The 15328-nt window shown below is 45.7% G+C and overlaps 1 protein-coding gene across 1 annotated transcript; it reads right to left on the reverse strand.

Moving 5' to 3' along the window:
* Positions 1-8297: 8297 nt before the first annotated feature.
* LOC123397781 (BTB/POZ and MATH domain-containing protein 2-like) lies at positions 8298-14824 on the reverse strand. The gene is made up of 3 exons (XM_045092316.1): positions 14633-14824; positions 10937-11160; positions 8298-8967 (listed from the first exon to the last, which is right to left on the reverse strand). The coding sequence occupies exons 1-3, from the start codon at positions 14822-14824 to the stop codon at positions 8298-8300; spliced, it is 1086 nt and encodes a 361-aa protein (XP_044948251.1).
* Positions 14825-15328: the final 504 nt, after the last annotated feature.

The following is a 15328-nucleotide window of genomic DNA, read 5'->3' on the forward strand; positions in this document are numbered from 1 at the left end:
GACAAGAGGCACCAAGACAGAACTCCGTCACATCGACATCATATAGATTCCAAAAATATCCGCACGATCCTAAAAATTTTGAGTGAGAAGAGGAGTAGAATTAAAATTATTACGTCAAGATTGCTCACCAGAGCATAGAAGAGGAGAAAAAATAATCCTACTCTCCGATATATAACTAGACTCAAAGCAATTTTTCACTAGACTTGACTCGGCCAAGTTCGATCAATCAAGGGGGCTCCTAGGCCGGTACTGCTCTGATACCAACTTGTAACAACCAAGATGCGGTCCTATCCTTATTTTGGCGCGAGGGCCTCAACAGGGATAGAAATGCATCTCGTTATTTCGCAAGAATGGATATCGTTACAAGTACATGTATTGAAAAGATGAGTATATGGAATTGGCTTACACTCGCCACAAGCTACATCAGAGTCACGTCAGCAGAAATCATACAATCATCATGAAGAAGAGCAGGGTCCGTCTATGGACGAAAACAAATGATAAAAGAACGACGTCCATCCTTGCTATCCTAGGCTGCCGGCCTGGAACCCATCCTAGATCGATGAAGAAGAAGAAACTCCAAATGAACAATCAACACGCTCACGTCGAGTAACCCTTTACCTATACCTGCAACTGGTGTTGTAGTAATCTGTGAGCCACAAGGACTCAGCAATCTCATTCTCGAAGGTATCAAGAATAGCAAATTAATGGGTGAGGTAAGGTTAAGTGGGGAGGCTGCAGCAAGCGAGTAAGCATTTATTTGAGGTGGCTAACTTACGAGTACAAGAATAAAAGAGGGGGATGATCTATGCAAAGCGGACGTGAACTACTGATGATCAAATGAATGATCCTAAGCACCTACTTACGTCAAACATAACCCCACCGTGTCCTCGATCGGAGAAGGAGCTCACGAAGAGACAGTCACGGTTACACACTCAGTTGGCAAGTTTTAATTAAGTTACCTTCAAGTTATCTAGAACCGGATGTTAAACAAAGTTTCCACGTTGCCACATAACCGCGGGCACGGCTTTCTGAAAGATTTAACCCTGTAGGAGTGCTCCAACTAGTCCATCACAAACAACCACACGCTGCGACGGAATGACCTCGATCAGGGAAAACCCGTGATCTCCTCGGGTTCCTAATGGAAAACCTCAACCTCGAGATAACCCAAAGCATCCTTGAAATTCCTCGCACAAGACGCTCGAGAAAGAAAAAACAAGTCCAGCAAGGCCGCCCGGCGTGTCGACGATCCCGATAGGACCCGCGTATCTCGTTCTCAGGACACGACGGATAAGCTACGCGTACGGTGGCCTGATAAAAATCACCCAAGTTGCCCTGGATTGGCCCCGCACAATGCTCTGTTTTGGACCAGCACCATCAGCACTAGCCCTACCTGTATTATGTTGAATTACTCCTCGGGTTCATGACGCCCTATGTTTTTCAGTATTAACAGAATTATTATGTTGGGCAAATATAGTACCAATGTTGGGCCTTGCCAGACGAGTTTATCCGAAAACAAGAATCTAGGGGGTTCCCATAAGAACCCCAAGCATGTTAGGAGCGCTCATTTATGGAACATAATACCGGTAGCTGAAACTAAGGGCGGCAAAGGTGGAACAAAACATCAGGCTAGAAAGGCCGAGCCTTCCACCTTTTACCAAGTATATAGATGCATTAAATTAAATAGCATTTAATATGGTGATAAAACAAGGAACCCATGTTATCACATGGAAGCAACTGCACCTGCAACTAGCAACACTAACACATGGTTAAGCAAGCGGTAACATAGCCTATCAGCGGTTTGCTAGGTTGTGATCAGGTTGAAGGTTTTCATGGCAATGTTGAGAGGCTAACATTTAACATGTCGTAGGTAACAAGACATAACGAAAGAAACGAGACAACTAGCATGGCAATGATAGTAATGATATCTCGGGAAATTTTCATCTTGCCTGAGATCCCGCTTGGAAGAAGATCGACTCCGTGAAGCAGACGAACCGACGTAGTCGAACGGATCCTCACACTCCGAAGTGGCTGGAACTCTATCGAGACGAAGCAAACTGGAGACAAGAATCAACACATGATATTCACCACAGCACATGCACGACATAAGGCTCAACACATTTGATGCATGACCGGACTAATGCAAGGCATGACATGGCAACTCACTCCAATCAAACACTACACATTAAGTGAAGCTCAATATGCAACGAGGTGCATATTGAGGAAACTCCACATACGAATTATTTAGTTACTCTTGTTTAGGTACACGGCAGTATTAAATGTTGTTAAACATGGCAAGAGGTGAAGCATAATTAAACTACCTATCTAGGCATTTTAAATGAGGTCGGAAACGACATATAGCATCTCTGAAATGACCCCATGCATTATTTCCTCAATCTGTCCAGATCTGTCGTAAAAACATTTTATGTTTGTTAAAGGGCAAAACAAAGTGGTTCATGTGAAACTACACATCGTTCTAGTGCAATTACATATAAGGAACATCTCCAACGGAGCTACGGTTCAAAAGATATGATCACTGCATGATATGATGCTATGAATGCAATATGTATGCAATGACAGTCACGAGCATACTAAAACACACAAGCAGCAAGATAATATGAACCTACACGATATTCTAAGCAAGTTTCATATAGTACACGATCAAAACGGAACAACGGTTCAACAACTACGAGCTAAACAAGAAATAGCTACAATCTGCCCAAAATAGCAACATGGCATTTTCTACACTCTACAACAACAAGCTACATAATTCTAAAACGCGCAAACAATACATGAGACAGTAGTGGTCAAGATGCACAACAACATCCTACTAAATACAACTAGCATGGAAGCATGGAACACTAGGAAAAGAACTCACAACATGGCATCTCGTACACTGTTTCAGACTTAGTGAAAATAACAGTTTTTGACAGTGCAGTTATCAACCAGAAAGCATATTGATAGTAGCAAAACTATATGCTACAGGGCATATAATGGCATGCAAATTCATAGCATGCTATAGAATCTTGTGGACTACAAATAACTCCATTGCACGAACCCCAAAGGAGATGTAGATCACTAGCAAAACTCATGGCAAGACGACAACAAAATATTACAGATCTCAGACTTACAAATATCTCAGCATCTCCAAATTAGCACTATTTTCTAGCATGTTGGCAACAAGCAAACAACACCTAAACATCGATTTCTATTGCAACCAAAAATACCAGGGGCTAGCATACATATCCAAGGGCATAACTCTAGTTCACAACTCATGCATATCACGAACGGAATAAATCCCACATGGCAAAATATCATGCGCATTAACTTACTCAAAAGACAAAACTAATTGCACGGTTAAATTCTATGGATTTTTCTACACCGAAAACAGATACAATATGTGGGGTTCGAAAAATAAAACTAGCGCCATAATTAAATGCGAGAATAGGACCTAAACACGACATAGCAAACAAGCGACGGAACCTATATGCAAAAATGCAAAGAACTACTCTAAAATACATGGCAAAGTGTCCCGAACAACATGAACATTTTATCTACGGGATTGGAACAATCCGGACGCGCACAAAAATAACTACGCAACAGTTAACCTATTAGAACAGCACGCCAATCTAGGCAAGCGGTTGGTCAACCCACTTCAAACATGCATGCAAGTTGTAGAATGGGAATCGACGCGAAAAACTACACAAGATACATATATGACTCATCGCGATCCGACGCACGGATAAAATTCTACGGGCGTTTTAACACATGCAACTTTCTGAAATTGATAAATTCGCCGAACTAATAAAAACAACCTACGGGCCGAAACAGAGGAGCACATTGTAGTTATACGACGCACAGGCGGGGTTTAGCACACGCGCTCACTAGAGGGGCCATGGCCCAGGTCGGCTCGGTGGGGCGCTGGGCCTGGGGAGGCTTCGACCCAGGAGGTGCACGCGGCGAGCAGCTGGGCCACGCGGTCAACGAGATCGGTTCCTCGTCCAGATTGGGGGAGGCGAGGCCACCCGGAGGCGGCGACGGCGGCATGCTGACGGGGGCCGAGAGGAGGCCGGGGCGATGCATGGCGGCGACGGGGATGGCTGCTCCGGCACGGATCTGGCCGGAGCGAGGGCTGGCGGCGCAGATTGGGGACGACCGGTGGCGGGGATTCGGCTGGCGAGGTCGTGGCGGCGGCTGGGCAAACGCCCTGGCTAGCTGCGGCGGAGCAACTCCCAAAGCAGAGCGGGGGAGGTGACGGCGGAGCGGCTGAGATCCGGCGGCGCGGGATGCGGGTGAGCGGGCACGGATGTGCTGCGGGGCGCGCTCAGGCCCGGGTCGCTCGGGGTGCGCCGGTCGTGGGCTCCGCAGGGCCATGGCGGCTGGGACGAACAAGGCTACACGGCAGGCTCCTGTTGGCCACAGGGGCGCTGGCGGCGGCGAAGGTGGCTGGCTTCCCGCCAAGTGGCGGCGGCGGCTGCTCGGGGCTGGCGCAGAAATCGAGGCAGAGGTGGGAGGAGGTTGTTTTGGGCAGGTGGGAGTGGTTTAAATAGGAAAGGGGGCTAGGGTTAGCAGTTTTTCACCCCTATTTCAACCGTGCGATCGAAATCGAATGGTCTTGCACGCGGGGACAGTCTAGGTGGTTGTGAAGAGTGGCTAGGTGGAGATGAGAGGGAAAACGGGCACCCGGCAACGTATTTTTAAGCGCTGAAAAACGTCCGACGATAAACCGAATATGGTGTCGCTACGGTCGACCATTCGGGTACCAGAGGGACTCCGATTGCGACGAAAATTGGCATGCGTCCTACCTATATTAAAATAAGACCGCACGCCAAGTTTCAACCCAATCAGAGAATATTTTACAAAAACTTTTAAAAACAAGGTTTGACGATGCCACGGGCGTGTGCGAGTGTGGTTGGTCTCAAAACGGTCAACGACGAAAACGGAGAGAACTCGCAACTACTAACGGATGTAGGTTTTCAAAAATGGCGGGAACGGAGTGCCGATGCAATGCAAATAATGTGCATGATGCGATGATGAATGTAACAGACAAACGAACCACACGACGAGAACGAAATAAAAGGGGAATCTTATGGAGCGTCGGTCTCGGGCTGACACACCCACTCATCCACGGTAGACTCATACCGTTGACCTTCAGTCATCCATACAATACTTCCATCAGAATAAAAATGAGCGATGGAATAGAATTGCATGATCATCTCATCATTCCATGCAGTCATCTCTCTGCCAACAAGATCTTCAATATCGACTAGCGTGAAGTTTTCTCTCACATGAGGAAACTAATGTTCATTGGCCTTGATGTATAACCAATCGGCATATCTGATCTCACTGACTAGAGGGCTCTTGGAAAGCAACACGGCCTCATAGAAATCTTGTTGCTCTTTGGTGTGAAAATGGGGATCAACAGCAGTTCTCCTTCTCACAACATATGGATCAACTGATCTCCACTTATGTAGTCCTTGATCTCTTCTCTTTTTCATGTCCTCAACAGTTGGGTGAGCATCATTGTGAAGTGGCACATGAGCTTTCAGTTTCATTAGCACAGGGGCATCCTCTTCCTCTTCTGCAGCAAACTCTCTCGATGCAGAGCCTTTGTTCTTCTCTGCTATAGGAATGTCCTTAGTAGTCCTCTTGAGAGCTACATGCTTCTTAGGAGTTGAAGACTTCTGTGGAGCAGAAGACTTCTTTGGCAGAGCATCAGCCATAATCTTTTTCTTCTTAGGAGGAGGGACCTCAGGTGGAATTTCTTCCTCCTCATCATCAGCAGCTTCTGCTGGGTATTCATATATTGATGTTGGCCTTCCAACAACATGGACGATTATCTTTGTGGCTCTCTTCTGACCTTGCTTCTTTGCAAGCCTAGCTTCTGGAGCTTTCATGTCAGCAGGTCTCGCATATTCATTCCTCACATTGTGCTTGAATGTGGTCTTCTCTTTCTGCCTCTAGGGAATAGATTCTTGTGGGAAAAAGTCAACATCTTCTTCATCATAATTGATCTTCCTTCTAGACCTGGTAGCTGCCTTGGGCAAGCTATGGGAGCTAGGTGTCCCTGGATGAGAAGGTGTCCTCTCAGGACTAGTGTCTTAGTCCATTTCAGCACTGGGCTCACTTAAGTTGTTCTAATTATCCTCTGATCCTGACATACTGTCAAACAGACAAGCACACAAGCACACCCTCTGAAGTGATATAGAAGAGCTAGAAGGGATGTGCATCACAAAAATTAGAAGTTTTGAAAAACTTGAACTCTGAAAAGATAGGTTTAACATTCAGCAAAAAAGCATTTTGGTTCACCAAGACAAAAAAATTGGAGCCACCGAGACTGACGTTCTCATTAACACAAACTTGGCACCGAAAAGGAGAATTCAGTTTTACCGAGATTGGTAAGACCGACTTTTATGAATCGGTGATACCGAGATTCAGTCTTGCGGACGGCTAACCCTAAGAATTCCATTGTTCTCTAATCTACGGAGTTTTTCTTCTCAATTGGATGCGTGCAGAAGTGGACAGAATTCATCAAAGCCTTAATGCACAAGAATCAGAATTGGAGGGCACAAAGGGGCCGGATCCATACCCTAGCTTGGTGACGGGTCCACTACCGCGGCGACGGCGGTGAAGATTCCCGTCGACGACAAAGACTCCGGTGTTAAGGGCACACGAGAGAATCAAGGCGATGTCCAGGAGACTACGACACAACAGCGAGGAGGTGTGGCGGGCTACGTTCGAAGTGATTTTCGAACCTTCAGGTCCGCAAGATATATATATATATATATATATATATATATATATATATATATATATATATATATATATATATATATATATACTAGCAAAAGAGCTCGTGTGTTGCAACGGAAGAGAAAATAACACACGCTCTGAACGCAATATATTTTCACATGACATCATATTTGTGTTGCCGACGATGGTTTAGTGCTCACACAACGAAAACGCGTTTGAATGAGTCACTCGAAATAAGATGAGATATATGTTGTTTCTTTCCATGAGATTAATCAAAGATGTGCATGTGTGGTTAACGATGTTTTTTTCTTTTCAATTTGGTTTTAATTTAATGGATGTTTATTGTAATTCGTATCATTGCCGGAAAGAGAAAAAAGGACAGTGCACTACAGATTAAGTTTACACCAAAAATAATATTTAAGAAGTATTCAACTGCTAAAAATAACATCCTATTTAGATTCAACATATTTTTTTAATCAAATTTTATATATAACATGTTAAAATCGGAGTTACTGTTTAAAAGATATGGATAATTTTGTTTTAGGTAAAATGTGGATTTATTAACTAAAAAGTCAGGGTTTTTTGTTAAAAAAACGTTTCGGCTGACTTAAATACAGATGGCGGGTTGATTACCTAAAACATCAGGGGGTTTTCTAAAAAACGCAAAAACGGTTCGGCTGTGAGTAAAAGTTGGACTGCGGGTTAATTATGAAAAAGACAGAGACTTTTCTGTAAAATAGCCAAGACGGACGAATAGTTTGTTGATTATAGGTACCAGGTACAAACACCCCTTTTTTTTCCTTTGTGCCCTAAGTTATATATTTTTATTTCTTTTAGAGTATCTAAAATGGAAATTTATTAAACAACAACAACAACAACAACAACAACAACAACAAAGCATTTAGTCCCAAACAAGTTGGGATAAGTTAGAGTTGAAACCCATCAAATCTTACGACCAACTCATGATTTTGGCACATGAGTAGAAGGCTTTCAAGCAACCCTATCCATAGCTAGTTCTTTGGTGATACTCCAGTCCTTCATATCCTTTTTAACAGCGGTCGCTGGAGACAGCGTTCCACGGCGCGTAAAAACTGGCTATTCCGGCGTTGTAAATGTTTTTTTAGGACGCGCTCTTATAGGAATAGCAAAACAAGCTAGTAGGTGACCATATATGATACAGCAGCAGTAGCAAATATCAAAAGGATATGAATGAGTTAGAAAGAAAACAAGAATTGAACAACCCAGCCTCATACGTACGTACATACATACATACAGGAACAAATTTGATTACACGAGAAGAAGCTAGCTGGAGTAGTGGTGGATGAAACAAAAAATCATCTTTACGCAAAGAGGAATTAGTACAACAAAGATAATCGAATACATGCAATTTTCTTCTTTACTTCTCTTCGGTTGAATTCATTACAGACCAACAATGTCTGCTAGCTGAAAGGATAACACCTAGAAGAATGATAGAGATAGACACAAAGCTTGAAGCTGCAAAAGTAAACTAAATGTGGACGTTGGCAATTTCCTCAGTATATAGCTAGCTACATGTTGCTATAATTTATTACAAAAGGGGGTTTACGAGCAAGTTTGGGAATTAGCTCCTTCATAATAGACGGGCAACTTGTTGCCAGATGCTCAAAGTCAGAACTCCGTGTGATCAAATCCAGCGTGCTATTGTTACTGGACTCGAGGAATCTCAAGCATTCCTCCTTGAGTGCAGGACAAGCATGTTGCTCGCTGAGTGCCAACGTAGTGGCCACTGTGGTAGTGTTGATGTAACTACATAGTTTCTCTTCACAGGTCAACTTTAGTCTCTTGAGGCCGTACCTGTCCGCGGCAACAAGCAGATGCTGGATCATCTCTAGCGCTTCAGCCTCGTCGATCTCAGGCAGCGAGTCGGTGTAGATGAAATGAAGCAATGCCTTGAATACTTTTGGCTCCATGTCCTCAATCTGCACACACGTTGATGTGCTCTCCTTCATTGGTCCCAGAAGCTCTGCCCTGAAGACGAAGGAACGAGCACCGAGGATACACCTGTGTGCGGCGAACGTCTCACCGCCGACCTCGAACGTGACGTCCGCCCCTTCACCGGAGGAGAGGAGCTGGCCGAGATCATGGAGACTGAAACCACCGTTGTCCGACGACACGTGACCTAATCTCTCCAGATCAGCCCTCATGATGAGCCGAGAGTAACCCCACGGCCCTTCATTGCTCCATGGAAAGAGGGGATCATATCAATGGTGTTGGGGATATGGATGCCTGATGCATGTTCGTGGGTGCTGGTGTCTCTGTTTCTGGAGTGTTGACTGGATTGTATTAGGGTGGTTCCTTCCAGGGAAAATTGGGGAGAGAAGGGGCGTTGGTGGCAACTTTTTATCTCAGAGGAACCGTGCAGAGGATCGAACGTGGGCTCGGCTGGTGCGATCGTGAAGGGCTCGGTCGATGCGAACGTGGCCCTCGCTCAGGCGAGGCTGGGAGCGCGAGGAGGATGCTTGTTTTGCGGTGGGAGGTGGGATGCGGTTGTTTCTTTCTTTTCTTTCTTTCAGCTTTCAACCGAGGAAGGGAGAAAGGGACGGGAGCGCCAGCGGTTCTTTAGCGATTTTTTCGTGCGGGATCTGTCGAGGGGAGGAGGAAAGGAGGTCGAACCATCACGACGACGGCAGATCCTCCTTTAATAGTGTATATATATATATATATATATATATATATATATATATATATATATATATATATATATATATATATATCCTAGCTGTTGGTGACGCCAAGATGCAATTTTCGGTGCCACCGAGTTCCACAACTGTCACTTGACAGTGAAACTCGGTGAGGCCGAAAAGAACAACTCGGTCGTACCGAGATAAGAAAACTTGATCAACCCTAGGCTTCGATGGGACCGATATTTTGGGGTGGTCACACCGAGATGCACTTTGGGAGGTTTTGGAGTTCATCCCTTGTCGAGACGGACCTCCGAGTGCTCCTCACATAGAGTGTCCCTAAAGTTCTTTCTTAAATTTTGTGATGTAGCATGAATAGAATTTGAGACGAGAAAGCATAGACAGCTAGAGGGAGGTACTTAGGCACTCTAGTATATCCAATTATCCAAATGAAATAGAAATCTAAATAACAACAATTGGATATCCTCGAATGAGCAAAATGTGCATACCAACATGCTCACACAATAAGATGTCAAATAAAACATGGTGAACATGCACGAACATTATAGCATCTATCGAGCACTTTGATGATGACGAAGTCATCTTTATATTAGTATATTGACGTAGGAGCCAAGTAAGAGTACTTGTTCATAGGTCATACTCATCGATTAAGCACAAGTGGGGTTACCACTTTTACATAAAGCATTAATGTGCTCACATCGTTTAGGAGACGCTTATACTCAAGTCTTAGAGTAAAGCTCCCCCTATGAAACAGCCCGAGACCGACGGTCCAGAAGATTCCCCTTTTATTCCGTTGCCGTCGTGCGATTAGATTGTCTGTCGCATTCATCATCGCATCATATGCATTGCATCGGCACTCTGTTGTCCATAGTTTTCAAAACTTGCATCCGTTTAGTTGCCGGTCCTCTCTGTTATCGATGTTCACCGTTTTGAGACCAAGCACACATGCACGTGCCTGCGACATCATTAAAATAGTTGTTTTTAAAGTGCGTGAAAATATTCTCGGATTGGGTCGAAACTTGGTGTGTGGTCTTGTTTTACTGTAGGTAGGCCGCCTGCCAAATTTCGTTGCAATTGGAGTCCGTTTGATACCCGAACGGTCGACCGTAGCGGCACCGTCTTTGGTTTATCATCGGACGGCTCTCGTTGTTTTAAACACTGTCGTTGGGCTGACTGTTTTCCCTCTCATCTCCACCTAACCTATTCTACATGACCCAACATCACCCACCTAGCTGCCCCTCCATTTTGGACCATCGGATCGCAATCCAACGGCTCGAAAACGGGCTAATTTCCCTAACCCTAGCCCCCTTATCCCTATTTAAACATCCCTCCATGCCTAATTTGGAGAGGCAGCCCATGCCTCGAGATCCATGCCCCTCAAACCCTACCCCCGCAGCTCTCCCACCTCCTCCAGCCGCCAGGCCCGCCGAGGCCTGAAGCTGGCCCTCCCGGTCTGGATCGGTTGCCGCCCCGCTTAGCCTGAGCTCCCGAGCCAATAGTCCCACGTCGGCTCCTCCCTGAGCGTGAGGCGCAGCTCCACCGGCCGCTGCCCCGCCGACCCCGAGTGCCTCCACCTACGAAGCTCCTCCGCGCCGACCTCCCTCCACGCCGGCCGGAGCGCCACCGTCGATGCGCGCAGCCACCGCAAGTCGTCGCCGCCAGCACCTCCTCCCCTCCCGGTCTGGACGAGATCCAGGTCCCGCGCCTGCCCCGTTGACCGTCGGCTCGGCTGCCTCGCACGGCCCAGCTGGATCTAGGCCGGCCTAGTCATCCCTCCCGCGGTATCCATGGACCCGATTGCATGGCGAGAAATTTCGGGAGTTCTTAGGTGGGAATTCAAGTAGATACGTATAGGACAATCTTCCAAGAGATGCATAATGTGAGGTTGGGGTTCGACATCTAGTGGATTTGTCTTTTCACGGTCGTCTTACAGCGGTTCTCATTGTGTCTCAAAGAGTCCTTATAGCTTGCTACGACTCAGGGACGCTTCGTATGTCGTGTGCACTGCCTTGTACATGATGGCTAATGTATGATCGAACCCATGCGATCCTGTCCATGAAAATATAGGACGGAATCTCTGTCATGAATTTGCTCCGGCTTGTTTCGTAAGCCTCATCCTTTCTTTTCAAAACCTAAGCGGTGTTCTCATATTCATATGAGAGTCATATGAGAGTGCTAACTCTTTTGCTCAATCAAATTGTCTTGTCAATTCTTTTCAACCGGATTCGTCATATCAATTCTTTTCAACCGGTGTGCTTCTCTTCAAGTGAATTCTATCCTCTCCAATTTTGCAAGATCAATCTCTCATTTCTTTCCCGAGTTCGTCTCATCTGTCCCAAGTTGTCTTTGTTTTCCCCCACCCTCCCACTCTTTCCTTCAGTGATTCAATTCTCATCCAAGTGTTTTCTTTTCAGTGTTGCATCCGTTATCTTCTCTTGTGTCTGGTATCCGGTGATTCATTGTGAAGATTCTCAAGAGTTCTGAGTTCATCATTTTCATTCGTGTTCTCTGTTCCGGTGAATTCAATTCAAGTTATCCATGTTCATAATATCCTTTTCATCCTTTAATTTATTTCCCATGTTGGTAATTCTAATTCAAGTCTTTCTTGTTATTCATCCATCTCTGTTCTACCCTGGGTGTTGAAGATATCTCAAGTGTTTCTTGTTTTCAACCCTTTCAATTATTTCGAGGGTCTCACCTTATCAGATTTTGATTTATACCGGTGCAATCTCTCTTTTCTAATCATTTGTTTCAATGGTGGTTTCTTTGGAGTGGACCCATAACCCACAGGTTCTTTCCGAGGATCTTATTTGCCTCGTCTAATCTTTTCCTGGAGATCCCTAGTTCTTTTCAACTATGACGTAAGTATGAATTTCATCAGGCATATTCCTTCTCCAGGATTGTTTCAATTCATTATTTTCATTGGTGTCTCAACCTTTTCATTCTTCATTATTCCGGAGTGTCTCAGTAATTCTTGGTAGTGTTCCTCTCATCCTTCTCAATCTGAAGACCGAAGAGGTGTATTTCTAAAGTCTTTTTCCATTCTTTGAAGATTGTCATCTCAGCTTCGTGTTATCCTCTCAATTGTTTTCGATCATGAGTATTCCTTCCATATCTAACCATTGCATTGAGTGTTGTTTTCATTCTCGATCCTTCGAATGCCATCATTTCAGAAGAATTCTTCGTTCTCAGCTTTCAGCTTTCGTTCTCAAATTATTCTCAATTGTTGTCTCTTCGTTCGTCTCTCAATTATTCCGGTTCCTTGTTCAAGTTTTTCTCTCGGGTGGCTCATGATGTCTTCATTCTCATATATCTCCATTCATTCTTGTTATCCCCATTCATTCCAGTTCTTACCGGTGTCTCCTTCAAGACTTCTTCAAGTTTGTGCTCATATCTCTCCTCAATATTTTCAAGAAGAATAAGTGGTATACTAAATCTGTCACTTGTCATCAATTTAACTTGATGAAGGATAAGCATACCATAATTCTTATTCTTGTTTCATAGTGATTTCAATTCTTCTTTCGGAGTGGCTCATGATATCAATTCTTTTCCCAACTGCTCCATCTTTTCTTTTCCTTTATCCTTTGAGGTGGTGTTATAGCATTCTTGTAAGTGGAGGAGTCTCGAAGAAAATTTTGTTTCAAGAAAGAGATATTTAAACCCACTGATTCTATGATCATGAGATATTTTAACCCATGGTTTCTTCATTGAGCTATCTTGGTTTAGATTCCACCTAAAGCTTTTCCTAAGGATTGTTGCTATTATGGTGATTATCATTGATCCAAGTTCTCAATGTATCCTTTTGGTGATAGAAGTTTTCATATCTTGTTGCTTCCAAGCACTCATCGTTTCCGCTAGTGGTTGGTTGTCGCCTCATTATTTGAGATGGTTTTCATAAGTCCACTACAAGTTGTTCTTTTCGTTGTTGGTTTTCCAACAACTCTGTTCAATTCTTCTTGCAAGGCTGCTTGTCAAATTCAATTGTGGTAGTAGTTTTCAATTTCTTGTTCATTCTTTCTTCCCAATGATCTAGTTTCTATTCTCTTGTTCCGAAGTTGTTGTGGTGTTGCTCTCTTTGAATCAATCATCTCGGGTTGTCAAGATCATGTTCTTTCCTTGCTTATCAATTTAGTTAGTTTCTGGTGAATCTTCTCAAGATCTTTCCATCTTATCAAGTTTATGTCCTCAATTTCCTACCGAAGTGCTGCCGAAATTTTGTTTGAATTATTTCTTGTTTCTCATATCATTCTTCATCTCTTCCATCCTTCAAGGATCGTTGGTTTCACTCATTTTTCAAAGAAGCGAATAAGTTTTACCTCTCCTTCTCTTCCTCTTCCCCTTTCATTGTTAGATCTCGGGGCGAGATCTCTTGTTAGTGTAGGAGAGTTGTGACAGCCCGAGACCGACGCTCCAGAAAATTCCCCTTTTATTTCGTTGCCGCTATGCCATTAGGTTATGTGTCGCAGTAATCATCGCATCATTTGCATAATCCGCATTGCATCGGTACTCTGTTGCCGCCAGTTTTCAAACTTGCATCCGTTATTAATTGCCGGTTCTCTGTGTGTTCGTCGTTGACCGTTTTGAGCCTGACCACACAATCACGCGCCCGTGGCACCGTTAAAATATTGTTTTTAAAGGTGTGCAAAAAATATTCTCGGATTGGGTTGAAACTTGGCACGCGGTCTTATTCTAGTGTAGGTAGGTTGCCTGCCTAATTTCATCACAATCGGAGTCCGTTTGATACCCGAACGGTCGACCGTAGCGGCACCATCATCGGTGTACCGGCGGATGTTTTTTGGTGTTTTAAAAATATCATGCCCGGCCACCAGTCTCCCTCTCGTCCCCACCTAGCCTCTCTAACACAGCCCACAAAAACCACCTCTCCAATCGGACCGTCTGATCGCGATCGGAGGGTCAAAAAACGCCCAAAACCCTCTAACCCTAACCCCATTCCTATTTAAGCAGCCCGCATGCCTAATTTTTGACACCCAGCCCCTCCTACCTCAGTTCCCGTGCCACCCCGAACCCTATCCGCCACCACACCACTCCCCCGCGCTGCCTTAGCAGCCAGGCCCGCATCCAGCCTCCCCAGGCCCATCTGGGCGCAGCAGCCCCGATCCCCCATGTCCGAGCTCCTCTCCTCCCGAGCTCCCAGAGCAGCGGCGGCTGCCCCGAGCCGGATCCGCCCCAAGCCGTCGTGCCCAACCGCCGATCGCCACCGCACGCCAGCCATCAGTCGGCCGCCTCCGCGAGCCAGCCCGGTGCCCCGAGCTGCTGCTGCTGTCCACAGGCCATGTCGCGTCGCCGCCTTGAGACCTCCCGAGCAGGCCGCCGGTCCCAGCCGTCGGGATCCGCCCCGGTCCTATCCCCTCATCGTTGGTCGTCCTCGGCATCCCTCTCCTCCATCAGTCCCGCGCTAGAGCTCTTCCCGCCGGCGTCGCAGCCTCCTCCTCCTCCCGATCTGGATCGAGGGGATCCAGATCCCGCTAGACGACCACGTTGACTCCCCGCATGTGCCCGTGGGACGCGTCTCGCGCCGCTGGCTAGCCAGCGCCAACCTCTAGCCTCGGCCTCCAAACACATGGGCCCTGGCTCGCCACGCGCGGCCCAGCCGGCCCGAGCCTCCTCAGCCTCTAGAGATATTTGCAGGGCACTACCACACTTTGGCACCATGTAGCGAATTGGTACCAATAGTCAAATTTTTTTTGTGTGTCAGTACCATCTCATACACAAATTATTGCAATATGTTCTCACAGCCGTATAACACGTATTGACGTTGTATCTGACGTACTGGGCCCGCATGTCAGTCTCCACGATGGCGTACACGTACCGGCTCGGTCACTCACTCGAACCTGGTCGTACCCGACCAACACTCTTCTCTCGCTCGAACCTGGTCG

This window comes from Hordeum vulgare, chromosome 1H (assembly GCF_904849725.1).
Source record: "Hordeum vulgare subsp. vulgare chromosome 1H, MorexV3_pseudomolecules_assembly, whole genome shotgun sequence".
In the NCBI taxonomy this organism is placed as follows: Eukaryota; Viridiplantae; Streptophyta; class Magnoliopsida; order Poales; family Poaceae; genus Hordeum; species Hordeum vulgare.

Coding starts and splice junctions, on each gene's coding strand:
- LOC123397781 (XM_045092316.1), bottom strand. CDS start 14,824: ATGCCGAGGACGACCAACGATGAGGGGATAGGACCGGGGCGGATCCCG. Junction 11,161..14,632: donor CGGTGGCGATCGGCGGTTGG/GCACGACGGCTT, acceptor CGTGCGAGGCAG/CCGAGCCGACGGTCAACGGG. Junction 8,968..10,936: donor ACGCTCAGGGAGGAGCCGAC/GTGGGACTATTG, acceptor CTTTCCATGGAG/CAATGAAGGGCCGTGGGGTT.